The 12,541-nt window shown below is 36.3% G+C and overlaps 1 protein-coding gene across 1 annotated transcript; it reads left to right on the top strand.

The window, feature by feature from the left end:
• The first annotated feature begins 88 nt into the window (after positions 1-88).
• LOC139744565 (U6 snRNA-associated Sm-like protein LSm3) lies at positions 89-7,261 on the top strand. The gene is made up of 4 exons (XM_071654997.1): positions 89-145; positions 2,324-2,437; positions 3,502-3,597; positions 6,078-7,261. The coding sequence occupies exons 1-4, from the start codon at positions 125-127 to the stop codon at positions 6,162-6,164; spliced, it is 318 nt and encodes a 105-aa protein (XP_071511098.1). The 5' UTR covers positions 89-124; the 3' UTR covers positions 6,165-7,261.
• Positions 7,262-12,541: the final 5,280 nt, after the last annotated feature.

Genomic DNA, 12,541 nt, shown 5'->3' with positions numbered 1-12,541 from the left:
TCACCGAGCGGGCGGAGTGCTGTAGAGAGAGGTGGTCGTGATTGCTGGGCAGGCTGATTCGAAAGTCTACTAATGTAGAGACAGTCAATACCTCAATATCCACAAGAGAACGGTCACCATCATCATGGCTGAAGAAGCAGAAGTTGTAAGTTCATTAAAGTAATTTGAAAATTGGGTATGAAGACTGGGACAATGTGAATTACAGCGGTTGAAATCACGGTACAAACAGTGGCAAAACAGTGTGTACGAGAAAGGTACAAGCCAAAGTTTGCAACTCGGCTCGGCACGCTCCTGTGTACAAAGTACAATTAACCTGTAGCTTTGAATGGGTAAGAAGTGAGTCGTAGTGTCCGGTCGACCGTGATGGCATTTTTTTTTTTTTTTTTTGGGGGGGGGGGGTTCAACAATTTAGTCAGCCTCTGGTTTTGATTGGCTGAGATGCTCTGGTCACTGACTGTTACTATGGTAACTTTTAATTTCAATTGAAATTAAAAGTTCTACTAGGTCTAGAATCTAGTTCTCTTGTTCATGCTCTTCTGGTTCATCAAAAAATGACTTGACTGGCACCTCTAACACGGTGTTAACAACGACAACGTTAACGCGAACGGTTAGTCTATGGCCCATGGGCTTTGCCTTTGACTCTGCATCATTGTAACTGATGTCATCAAAAAGAGACTTGGGCATGGATGTAACCGAAGCTTTCTTATCCCTTACTTGGGGCTTAATGTCAATGTTGTTTTCTTCATCGGATGAAGAGTCACTTTCAGATCACTCAGGGCGAGGACGGGCGGCTTCTTCAGACCGTTTTGACGAGAATCTTTCTGGTGGTTTCTTTGGTAGCAGCACGGACCAACGGTCAACAGCGTAACCTTTTAACGTTAAAAGTGCATTCAGATCGCATGAACTCCCGATTATCAGAATAGATGTACCGTTTGCACATGCTAAGTTGTGAAATGTTTATGTCAATATCGATAACATCAATAACAGCTATGTTAAGTATGTAGTGTCATTAATGAAGATTACATTTAATGAGTTTGAAGTGACAAAAAATGATGTCAAGTATCAAAACTCAACGCTATTGTAAAATTCGCGCTGAGCTTGCTCTTTGTTGTGGGCCGCTCCGGTACAGCCCTGTTCGCTATTTATACAGCTACTGGGATGTGTATAGTTAACACATAACAGCATACCTGAGTTTCGGGACAGAGGGCAAATTCCCATACGTTAGCATGAAAAAGGGGGACAATCGCTGCAACTCTGCGAGCAAGCTGAGTACCTGAATTGTGCACAGTGGTGTAGGGTTCGACCTGGCGCCGAGTGGATTTTGTTACCGTAAATCGGGAAGTGTAGATCTACATTCATTGATTTAAGTTACTGCTCCAAGATGGGTAATAATGATAATAATATGGATCATCTACTTTTGGGGATACAACATTTATTGCCCATACAACAAGAGCAGCTCGCCAGCTGCTCAGTGCGTGGGGGTTTCTCAGGATATCACCTTGATGCATGGGGAATGAGGTACCAATAATATAGGACCGTAAAGTGCATGATTGCCTAGATTAATTACTACCTCTGCCAAGGAAGGAGGTTATATGCTTTGATCGGCGTTTGTTTGTTGGTTTGTTAGTTTGTCTGTGTGCAAAATTACTCAAAAAGTTGTGAACATTCCAGAGTTGGATATAACTTACAGTGAAGCTTGAGGATGAGACAAGGAACAGTTGATTAAATTTGGGTAGTGATCCTAGAATTTTTATGGATTTTATGAAGAATTTTCGATATTTTGGCAGGTAGTGTCAATGAATTTGAAAGCGTGCTCTAGTTTCTGTAAGGGTGAGGCGCACCATGCAGCTGGAAGTTGATGACGTAACTAAAGGCTGTCTACATGTGTATTGGCAAATTGGGCGATTTTCGGCATGCATACATATGGGTGGAAATCACTGATCTCTATGGAAGAACAAGATCAGTGATGGAAATGAGCTGCTTTTGTGATGGAGGTCTGTGCTCTCAGAGTGCTTCTTCAGCTTTAGAATATATCAAAAGCATTCTTAAAAACACAAAGTTTATGCCAAGCAATATTTCCAGGTTTGACTAGATCATATCACCATCATCACTATAACTCTTTTACTTATTTTATTCCCCCGTTTCTCCCTCTCTTGATAGCTTAAAATTGATATTTCACAGACCAAATTCAAACACTGCTTCCCATAAGGCCTGTTTTACAGGAAATCTTTCTTTCAATATACATGGGCACAGATTGAGATAGCAATTTAACTGGTGAGAATGATATACATGTAATGGTTATTATTTTATCCTCTACACACAGCCCACACAGCCAGCTAATACTGTAGAGGAGCCACTGGACCTGATTCGTCTCAGTCTGGATGAGAAGATCTATGTCAAGATGAGGAATGACAGAGAATTGAAAGGAAAACTGCATGTAAGATTTAGTGGACTTCAGTTGTAATATCTTCTCATGATTTAATTTTTTTCTTGAAAGTGTGAGAAGAGCTCCTGTGTGTTGCATCATCTATGCTTTATTCTTTTTTGTATTTAGTCAACTGTTGGTGTGAATGTATGAGATATCGTAGAAATACTGGAATTGTTGATAAGATCAGGATTAATGTAATTACATTGAATTCAGATATTAATTAGAGAATGAATTTCATTGTCATGGACCTACCTGTTCTCTTGTCTCTGTTCCCCTTTTATGTCATATGTGTATTGAAAATATACACTTGACTCCGAAATCTGCACCTGTGTTATATGTCAAAATACAGGTTGTACAGTCCTTGAGGCATGTGCCCAACAGCTTCCCTGAAAGTTATATCCTGCTGCATATCACTTTGTATCTTTTTCTCCTCAAAATTATTTGTCTGTGAAAAAGATAGGAGCAAATATGCCCAAATTTTGAGTGATTAAAAAAAAAAATGCAGCACCATTCATTTTTGCAGACATATCAAGAGGACATTTGCCTGGGTGCTCTCTTAATTTACATGTAGCTATGACACTTAATCTTACATTGACTATGTTCTGTAATATATGTGGATGTCTCTTTCATTATTAAGTCTCATGAAGATTGTGTGATCAGAAGTAGAGAAATCATGAGGTCTGCATACACTGCATGTAACAGATTTCAAATGGTGCTAAAAAATGTGAGTATGCTGTACAAGTATGGTCCAAATTTACAAAGATGGTTAAAACCAAATTTGATGTTTGAATTTAGCCTATAGAAACTCAAGTGTGAAATAAATGTAAGTGCACTCCCATTATAACGAAATTCTGATAACAGCAAAGTGAAGATTCAGGTCGCAACATCATCCACTCTGTATTTTGTTTATTTGTTCAGTTCTAATGAAATTTCAATGTAGCAAAAGATAACTGCTGGTCCCGAGGACTTTGTTATAACATGAGTCCACTGTACCTTGCACATTTGTGTGTCAGCATTCATTCATTGTTGTACGTGTGAACCTCTCATAGTATTATTTTGATATGTCATTCCAGGCCTATGATCAGCATCTCAACATGATCCTTGGTGATGTGGAAGAGACAGTCACTACTGTGGAAATTGATGAAGAAACCTACGAAGAAATCTACAAGGTCAGTCTGATGAAGAGGTCAAAGATTATGCTAACGCAAAAAGAAATACTACAGATTACCTCGCTTAAGTCGACCTCGCAAAAAGTCGAATAATCACCTATGTCGAAGGGTTTTTCAAGTCCTCTTTTTATATTCTATTGATTTTAAAGGGGAAGGCTAGTAACTGATCAGTGGGAATCAGTGGAAATGCTGGGAGATGATTGTTCCAATCCTTATGGGATTCATTCAAGAGTTCATTGTATATCTATTGTTGTGTGAAAATGATTTGCTTCAGAATGGTCTCATATTCAAGTAATGTGCAGTTTAATGCTTCCAGGTTAGCGTCCCTGGTCAGTGACGGAGCATTAATCTGCACATTACTTGAATATGAGACCGTGCTGAAGCAAATCATTTTCACACAACAATAGATATACAATGAACTCTTGAATGAATCCCATAAGGATTGGAACAGTCATCTCCCAGCATTTCCACTGATTCCCACTGATCGGTTACTAGCCATTCCCTTTAATCCCTCATAAGTCAAATTTTCTCTGATTAGAAGCTACAGTATTTCTGCAGTCCAAATAGATTCGACCTCGGCAAGGTTAACTGTATATCCATCATTGTAAATCATATCACTCTCACCTTTAGAAATAAATACTGTGAAAACTCACTGCAACAGTATCAAACTTGTGATACTTTGGTAAGTCCAGCTGCAATGATAGGGACTGAAGATCTCATGATATGCCCATGACTCTTATGGTCGAATACAGTCCATTTTAAGTTAAAGAGTCCATCAAAGTTATATCACCTTCATATTCCTGCCTTCTTTTTGAACCTGTTCCTTGACCAAGATTCAATAGTTAAATTCAAGATTTGTTTATACTTCAAATGGAATTTTGACCCGACAGTGGTACATTTTGAAAATACAATGTACAGTGCACTCCCGTTACAACGAACACGGACCTTATAATGAAATTTCGTCATAACGAAGTGAAATTTCTGGTCCCAGAATTATCGCCGTTAAAGTCTATGGTACAAAATTCGCTTATAACGAACACGGTTTTAGCAAAATTTTTGTTATAGTGAAGTCTTTTCCAAGCACAGTGACAAAGAAAAACAAAAGAAATGTGCTCCGTTATAACGGAATGCGGATCGCTTCCGAAAATACGTAGTGGAACAAACATTTTTATAGCGTCTCTGCATGGGCGAACGCTTTACATCACTGTGTGTACGCTTAGTGTGTCATGCACAGTTTCCGAGGGGGACTTGGATTATTGTAATACAGTAATCTGACATTGAATAAGGTTCGTTTTATTGTTCCGAAGGTACTTTTTTACAAAACACACAAATTCTGATGCACCTACATGTCCGTTAGTTTAGAAATGAAATAGGGTTTGTTATTACGAACATTTTGGCGTTATTCAAAAAGTTCATTATTAATAAGGTTCGTTAATCCGGCAATGAAATATAGTTCTTATTATCACAGTTTGTTAGTCAGAAAATGATAGGAATTCTAAACATTCGTTAATCAGAACATTAAAAAAAAAGTTTCGTTAATCCAAAAGTGAAAAAGGTGTGTCCACTAACAAAACTTACGAATTACAAACTTTATAATCGTCTTAAGATAACCGAACCTTTGAAATAAGTAACCTTTCTCATTTTCTGTTTTTGGATTTACAAACCTTCTTCGGAATAACAAACCTTATTTCATTGTTGGATTAAAAAACCTTTGGAACAGCCAACCTTCGGAACGTTGAACCTTTTTTCATTTTTTCATTTACAAACCTTCAGAATGACGAAACTCATTTCATTTTCCTTTGGTAAATGAACAATTTATTTATATCTAAATTATGAACTTCCGGAATAACGATTCGTCGGAAGAGCGAAGCTTCAAAATAATGAACAAACCTTTGGAATCCCGGGAATGGCAATTTTTTTTTTGGAATAAGGAGCCTTTCGGAGTAACAAACTTTAGTAAGAAACAAATCTTTGGAATAGCGAACTGTAACCAAATCCTAAACCGTCATTTTCTGTACGACTTATTGTCTGACAATACAAACAACTTTATGTTCTCTTTTGAATGTAATGTTCAAACGAAATTAAAAAGGTACCATCCCATTTCACATAGCTTTCTAGTGTATGATGAGTATTCAACAAACAGAATATGATATATGCGTGGTTTCCTTGATTTTGTTATATACTGTATTTGTTCGGTTATAACGAAATTTTGTTTTAACGAAAGAAACATTTCATTATAACAGGAGTGCACTGTATTTAATTCTTGATCCTGCTACAGCATACCTCTCCAGCATGCAAGCACCACTAAAATCAACTAGAAAATGATTTGTAGATTGACATCATTTCACCATATACTCAAACCATTTAAAATTCTTCTGTCAACTGTCTTTAACTGGTATACATGCCTCATAAAAATTCTTTAAGATCTTCATAACTCTTGCTATATGATTTGTTTTTTTTTTCTTTCTTTTTTTTTCCAGAGTACAAAGAGGAATGTCCAGATGCTGTTTGTGAGAGGTGATGGTGTCATTCTGGTCTCTCCACCCCTGAGGTCTGGGTCATTATAGCATCGTGATCTGCATGCTGTCATAGGGTTACACTTCAGTTTGGTATCATATTTAGACCTGTAATTATTTTCTCTTAATGCCTCTACCAGAAGGGGTTTGAAGGTAATGATGAGATCATAGATGTTTGAAGCGAACTTATTTCAGAATAATCAACCTTCAGGATGGGAATCTTCACAAAGAATAAGGTCAGATCCACAGACCAGATGAGTTCCAACTGTACTACAGATATGAATATTGTATGAACAATTGTGCTTGCAAGAGAATTGTGCACACTCCAAGACTGACTTTGCATAACTGTTTAGAATAGAGTACAGTGTATCTTACTTGCGTTTTAAGAAACAAGTACAGGGGAGTCCCCGTTATAGCGAGGGTCTGATACGAGAGTCCTCTTTTAACTGAGTAAATTGTCGGGACCCAGCAAATGTTAATTTCTGGGAATCTAAAGTTTCTTTTGTTTCAAGATAAGTTTTGCCCCCCCCCCAAAAAAAAAAACCAAACAAAAAAACAAAAACAAAACAAGAACAACAACAAGAACAACAACACCAACAACACCAACAACACCACCACCACCACCACCACCAACAACAGCAACAACAACAACAACAACAAACCCAAAGAGGAACAGCAAAGAATTTGTGCAGATGTAGCAAGGAAAATTTGTTGTCTGGAACCAAGAAGTGGGCAAAATCATGTGGCTCGTCAAAATTAGAATACTTCTGTTGAATAAATACACACAACGCTATCGAAAGAGGGACTAATTTTGTTCTTTTGTTTTCATATATTTAGAATTAATATCTCTGCAATACATGTTGCTAAAGCAGGGCTCAACATTAGCAGTGGCCCATTGGCCCCGGGCCACCAAAAGTTGATGTTTGCCACCATATTTCCAAAAAGCCATCTTTTGGTTGCCAGAATTGGCAACCTAAGATTCAAAATAGATATGTTATATTTCCTTTTACTTCAGGCCAATAAGGGTTTTTTTTTTATGCCTCCGCCACAAAGTGGTGCCGGAGGCATTATTGTTTTTTTTTTTGCCACCTAATTTTCAAATTCAAAGATATTAGTGGCCCGAACAGGCCGCAAGAAGAAAAGTTGGTGTAGAGCCCTGTATCAAGACATTGTTTTCTGAAGTACCATTATTTTGCGCCAACAGCGCTATGTTGTAAAGGATGATTGAGATATTCAGAAGATTTGTTGACAGTGTGAAGATTCATTGTTAAACTTATTTGATAAAAGACGGGTCCCGTCTGTGCCATGATACAGTGAGAATTTCTTCAAAGCACTTTCCTCCCCCCCCCCCCCCCATTTTCCTGCTCAGCACTATTATGCCATACTATGTGTACAGATCTGAGGGTGGGATGTAATGAGGTAACTTTGCCAGACCTGGGTCCCGTTTTATCAAAAGATAAAATCGACTTTAAATTTCCTTACCGCACAGACTGCCAGAGACTTACAGTTGAAATCAACTATATAATCAATTTTAACTCTTCATAAAACAGGGCCCAGGGATCCGTTTTATGAAGTCATCACATTTGATTTTATTAAAGTCTTGACATACATCTCAGAATGGCCAAAGTCACTCATATGTAGCCATGAGAGACTTTCAAAGAGAAGTGAATCCATTTCATAAAGTCTCTTATATGCGTGTCTTATGAGCAAAAAGTCTCTCACAAGACTTTCATGAAACGGACCCCAGGTGTCCGTGTTATAACAAGACTCCCATGTATCTACAATGTTTGTTTCATCTGTGTGATAAACTGGATAATGCAAATATCTACAGCTGCAGAAATGAAAGATGAAGAATGAAGCATTATTTATTTGTGTAGAACCCATGCTTTTTGCCTCAGAAGATATTTCAGTGTAGTAAATTGTAATGTGCTGTATTCTTGGTAACCTGCTAATGATCACCTTTTAGAGTTTACCACAAATTGAAGTAATCTTTGTGAAACACTACGGAAAATACAGTGTGAAAATGGATGGCCATCTCTTGCTTGCAAAACTTGAACCTAGAGGGCTTTAGCACCATGTCTACGTACTTACAGTTGTCTCAACAAATACATAATAACTAAATTATGCAATCAAATTACATTGTATTATGTATTTCTGAGTTTATGTGGGGAGAAGTGATAGCACCTGCCTATTGCTTTGTAAGGAAAACTTAAATGTAATTACATCGTAGTAAGTGTGTTGCATACTATATCAACATGTAAGCTTGCTTCTCATCAGAAGATACAGATGATACTAAGTAGAAACAACCAGAGAGGGAAAACAAAAACAAAACAAAAACAAAACTGTGAGGTCTCTACACATGTCTAGTTAAAATTATTTTCTTCAAAAGATGTTAAAACATGTATTTTAGAAAAAACACAAATCAAGAGAACTTGAGTGAAACTCATGGATGTGATGAACCAGCCGATCTTATGTGACTTTTGATCGTTGTAATTGTGATGTGATCACTTCAGGTTTCTAAAATCATCAAAAGTATCTACCTGCTCAGTGCTGTTATGAACTTATGATAAACTGTTACAGCTATTGTATACAGTGTGACTGCCCTTCAAAGAAAAAGGTGACCAACAGTATCAGAACTGCAAGTTTTACTTCCATGAATACATTTACTTGAAAAAAAAAAAAAGGTCCAAAGGAAAAATCTTGTGATATGAAGAACATTGTGGTGGGTATATCCCATTGATCTTGTAGGTGTGTATAAGAATTACAAACACACATCCATTTTTTTTTGTCCTGTTGAACTATGTACATACTTTTTATTAAAATATTTCTACAAAAAATTTGAATTTGTCTTTACTGATTTTGTATGTTGTATACACTCTGTAACACAAGCATAAAAATGTTTTCAGAACTTCTTTTGACATGCACTGTATATTTATATGAGATTTTATGGATTTGTGGCATTTGTCACAAATACAGTACAGTTTGTATTGGTGACAAATACCACAAATACATAAAGATCTCATAGTATGCATGCACAACAGAACATTTTGTGTGTTCAGCGGAAGAATTGTACATTGTAGTTCGAGCAGTAGTAATAGCTATGCCACCAAGATGCACATATTTCAAGTATTCATGTATTACGCCAGAGTAAATCTGCAATGTATCTGGATGGACATAAAGTTGACAAAGACCTTGAAAATGTAGTTACTCTTAAATCATAACAGTAATGTGGGAGAAAAAAAAAAGAGAAAGGTGTATTTTGATACTTATATATGGGCCATTCTCCGATAAAGCGTGCAATTACCGTTGTAGAAATGACAAAAAATCAACATAAGAGATTTCATTTATTTTTCATCATTTCAGAAACTTCAATCCCTTAGGAATACAAAACAATCAATGGGTGATTTTTGAGAGCCCATACTTTTCCTAGAAACATTTCCAAACGTAGAGTCCTTTTTTTTGCATAATCACTATTATTAAAACCAAATATCAGATACGTTACCAGAGGTAGCATCACAAAACTGTTGATTGTCTGCTTATTTCTTGCTTTAAAATGGCAATGATAATGTAAAACTACAAGCTTAAACATCTACAAGCATCGTGGAAACATTTTGGAGTCAGCTTTGATCTTAATCTGTAATAAGAATGATCGTAATCTATAAAATGAAGGCTAGATAAAAATCAAGAACATGTACATATTTCGGCTTGAAATATGTTTCCCTAATCTAACTTTTTACCTGCATTTGAATTACAACAATAATCTCATTGATTATGTATGCAACTTTATGAACAAGTATATACCTCTCATAAATAGCAAATGCCAGGTAACATCTCTGTCAGATTAAATACATTTCGGATCGAAAGAAGAACGGTGTGTGGTAACGTATCTGACGCATCAGACGTTCCACTAGTATACAATTTTAAACCCAACACCAATCATGCCAATATATTCATTTTAACTTGTAAGAACATCACAATATGATTATTTTCATTAAAACACCGCACTTCTAAACGTAAAAAAAAAATGTTCTTGTCATTGATAGATTAGATCATTCTTCAATAAAACTTTAAGATGTACATAAAATACGAGTCAAGCAGGCACAATTCCACAATGCTTCTAAGTTTCTGATAAAGTTCCGAAATTTTGTTATTATGATACACGGAAGACTGTAAGAATGAAACTGGAAAAGATATAAGCAAGTGATAAATATAAATTCAAATTCCTTTGTTCCTGTCTGTAATAAATTAGGTCTGAAGAACCAATAAGCGATGGTAACGTATCTGACAAAGTATTTATGTTTATTGGCATAATAAACTACCAATTTACATCAAACCCCGATTACTCAAACATATGATTCAAAAACCTGATGCAAAACGTTAGAAATTGTTAGACATCAAATCCTGTCGATATTTTCAGAACATAAACCTGCAACGAAGGGAATGATCTTGACTTTAACCATAATACTAACCCCATTTTATGTAAATAGATGCAACAGTATAATGAAAGGTAATAATGAAAGGTAGACCGTTCATGTAGTTGCGTTTGCTGTGAAGTTGAAAAAAAAAAGGTTATGGGTACCAAAACTCAGCCTCTTAAGTCTTTCTATGTTATTGTGGGACATAACACGCACACAGGCACACACACAAACACAACAAAGCAGAAAGAAAATGAATTTGTAACATGTCTGACGGCACTTTTTGTAAATGCCACAATAAGTGATAGTACATTTCTGGTTTAGACGAGTATAGGTTTTAACCTTTTGCAAGATAATCGAAATCCACTTACACGAAATACTTTACAGCATATAATTCTATGAAGAATTAAGTATTTACTTCATGAAAACGGCCCCGAAGTGACTGAGATGTCCAAAATAAAGTACAAGAAAGATGTCCAAATAAAAGGAGATGAGCCACTACGTTTTGTTTGAAACTTATTCTTTTACTTTATATTAGACATATCGGCCACTTCAAAACCGATTTTCTTCAAATAAACTCCTAATTCCTCTTAGAACTATCCTTTTAGCAAGTCATAACAAGAGAGCCCGTTGTGAACCGGTTAAATCCGCGCGCAAAAGCGCGGCGCGGATAATTTTTTATTTTGTTGGTAACGTATCTGACACTTTTGATGGTAACGTATCTGACGTGCCGTTACCGTTCCCATACTATTATCTACTAAAACATTCATTTTCTCAAAAAAAATTTGTTGTGTGATTAATCATTGCCTTAAGTATTCAAAAGTATCTGAGCTTCGTTTTTATTTACAGCATACTTTTTTCTAAATGAATTAAAGTTTAAGTAACGTATCTGATGTGAGCTTATCGTAACATGAGGCTTCCGCGGCTTCGGATCAGTATATTTATTTTGTAACAAGAGATTCAATGAATAAATCATGGTTCAATGTATGCGTTAGGTTGACTTTGTTTAACACATGAAATTACACTGCTATGCGGCATTTCTTTGATCTCTCAAGAGTCTGAAAAAAGGGTAACGTATCTGACTGCGATTTGGCGACATGATATCTCTTAGAAAAATATCAAAACATCATATTGTTATGTAATATTATTTTTCATTCAGGCACTCGAGGGGCAATGTAATGAGGTACAAAAGATTTGATCTGAATGATTTGTTAACAAGTAACAACTTGTTATATGAACACTTCCTGTCCTGGCGACATGGGGTTTTTAGGGTTACATCAAACTTCGGATCGTATTTCTAATATTATCCCGGACGTCCCAATAGCTTTATTGGTATTTATTTTACAGGTCCGACCTCTCAGATGAATTTAAGCAAAAAAATTGATTTCTGAGGGACAAAATATCAATTTAAACTGTACAAACATGCTGGCGCCACGAAAATCACAGTTTTGCACGCTTTATCGGAGAATGGCCCATATGCTTGGCACATGAGTATAAATGTGCAGCTGGCAAATGCCTTCACTCTTTTGTAATGTTTCATATAAAGTGATGTACATGTTATCTTTCACTGAAATGGGACATGAGCAATACATATTGTATGGCTTCATGGGGAAATCTATTGTACATCTATATATGAGCAATTTTCGGCTTCCGACAAATAAACAAATAAACAATAAAAAGACATGAGAATGGTTAAAGATTCCACCTGACTTTTTACTTCGTTGTAACTGGAATTTCGTTATAACTGTGTTTGTTAAATTTTGGGAGTCCACTTTACCCCACATCTACATACATTCACACACACACACACACACACACACACACACACGCACAACACTCAATGCCCATGAAGTGCCTATGGCAGCATGATGCTTTATGAAGCATTGGAAGAGTGTGTTCACACTTCTCCACAAGACTTGAACGTGAGAGCAAATGTATACCTAGCATACTACAGCAATACCATACACAGATGCACATAATACAGTTATGTGCACATATATCATCTAACTTTTC

This window comes from Diadema antillarum, unplaced genomic scaffold, assembly GCF_040938485.1.
Source record: "Diadema antillarum isolate AM-2024a unplaced genomic scaffold, OU_Dant_1.0 seq00001189_RagTag, whole genome shotgun sequence".
NCBI classification, from domain to species: Eukaryota; Metazoa; Echinodermata; class Echinoidea; order Diadematoida; family Diadematidae; genus Diadema; species Diadema antillarum.
The sequence above is the reverse complement of the archived record's forward strand: the minus strand, read 5'-3'. Positions and strand labels throughout refer to the sequence as shown.

Coding starts and splice junctions, on each gene's coding strand:
- LOC139744565 (XM_071654997.1), top strand. CDS start 125: ATGGCTGAAGAAGCAGAAGTT. Junction 146..2,323: donor TGGCTGAAGAAGCAGAAGTT/GTAAGTTCATTA, acceptor CTCTACACACAG/CCCACACAGCCAGCTAATAC. Junction 2,438..3,501: donor AATTGAAAGGAAAACTGCAT/GTAAGATTTAGT, acceptor ATGTCATTCCAG/GCCTATGATCAGCATCTCAA.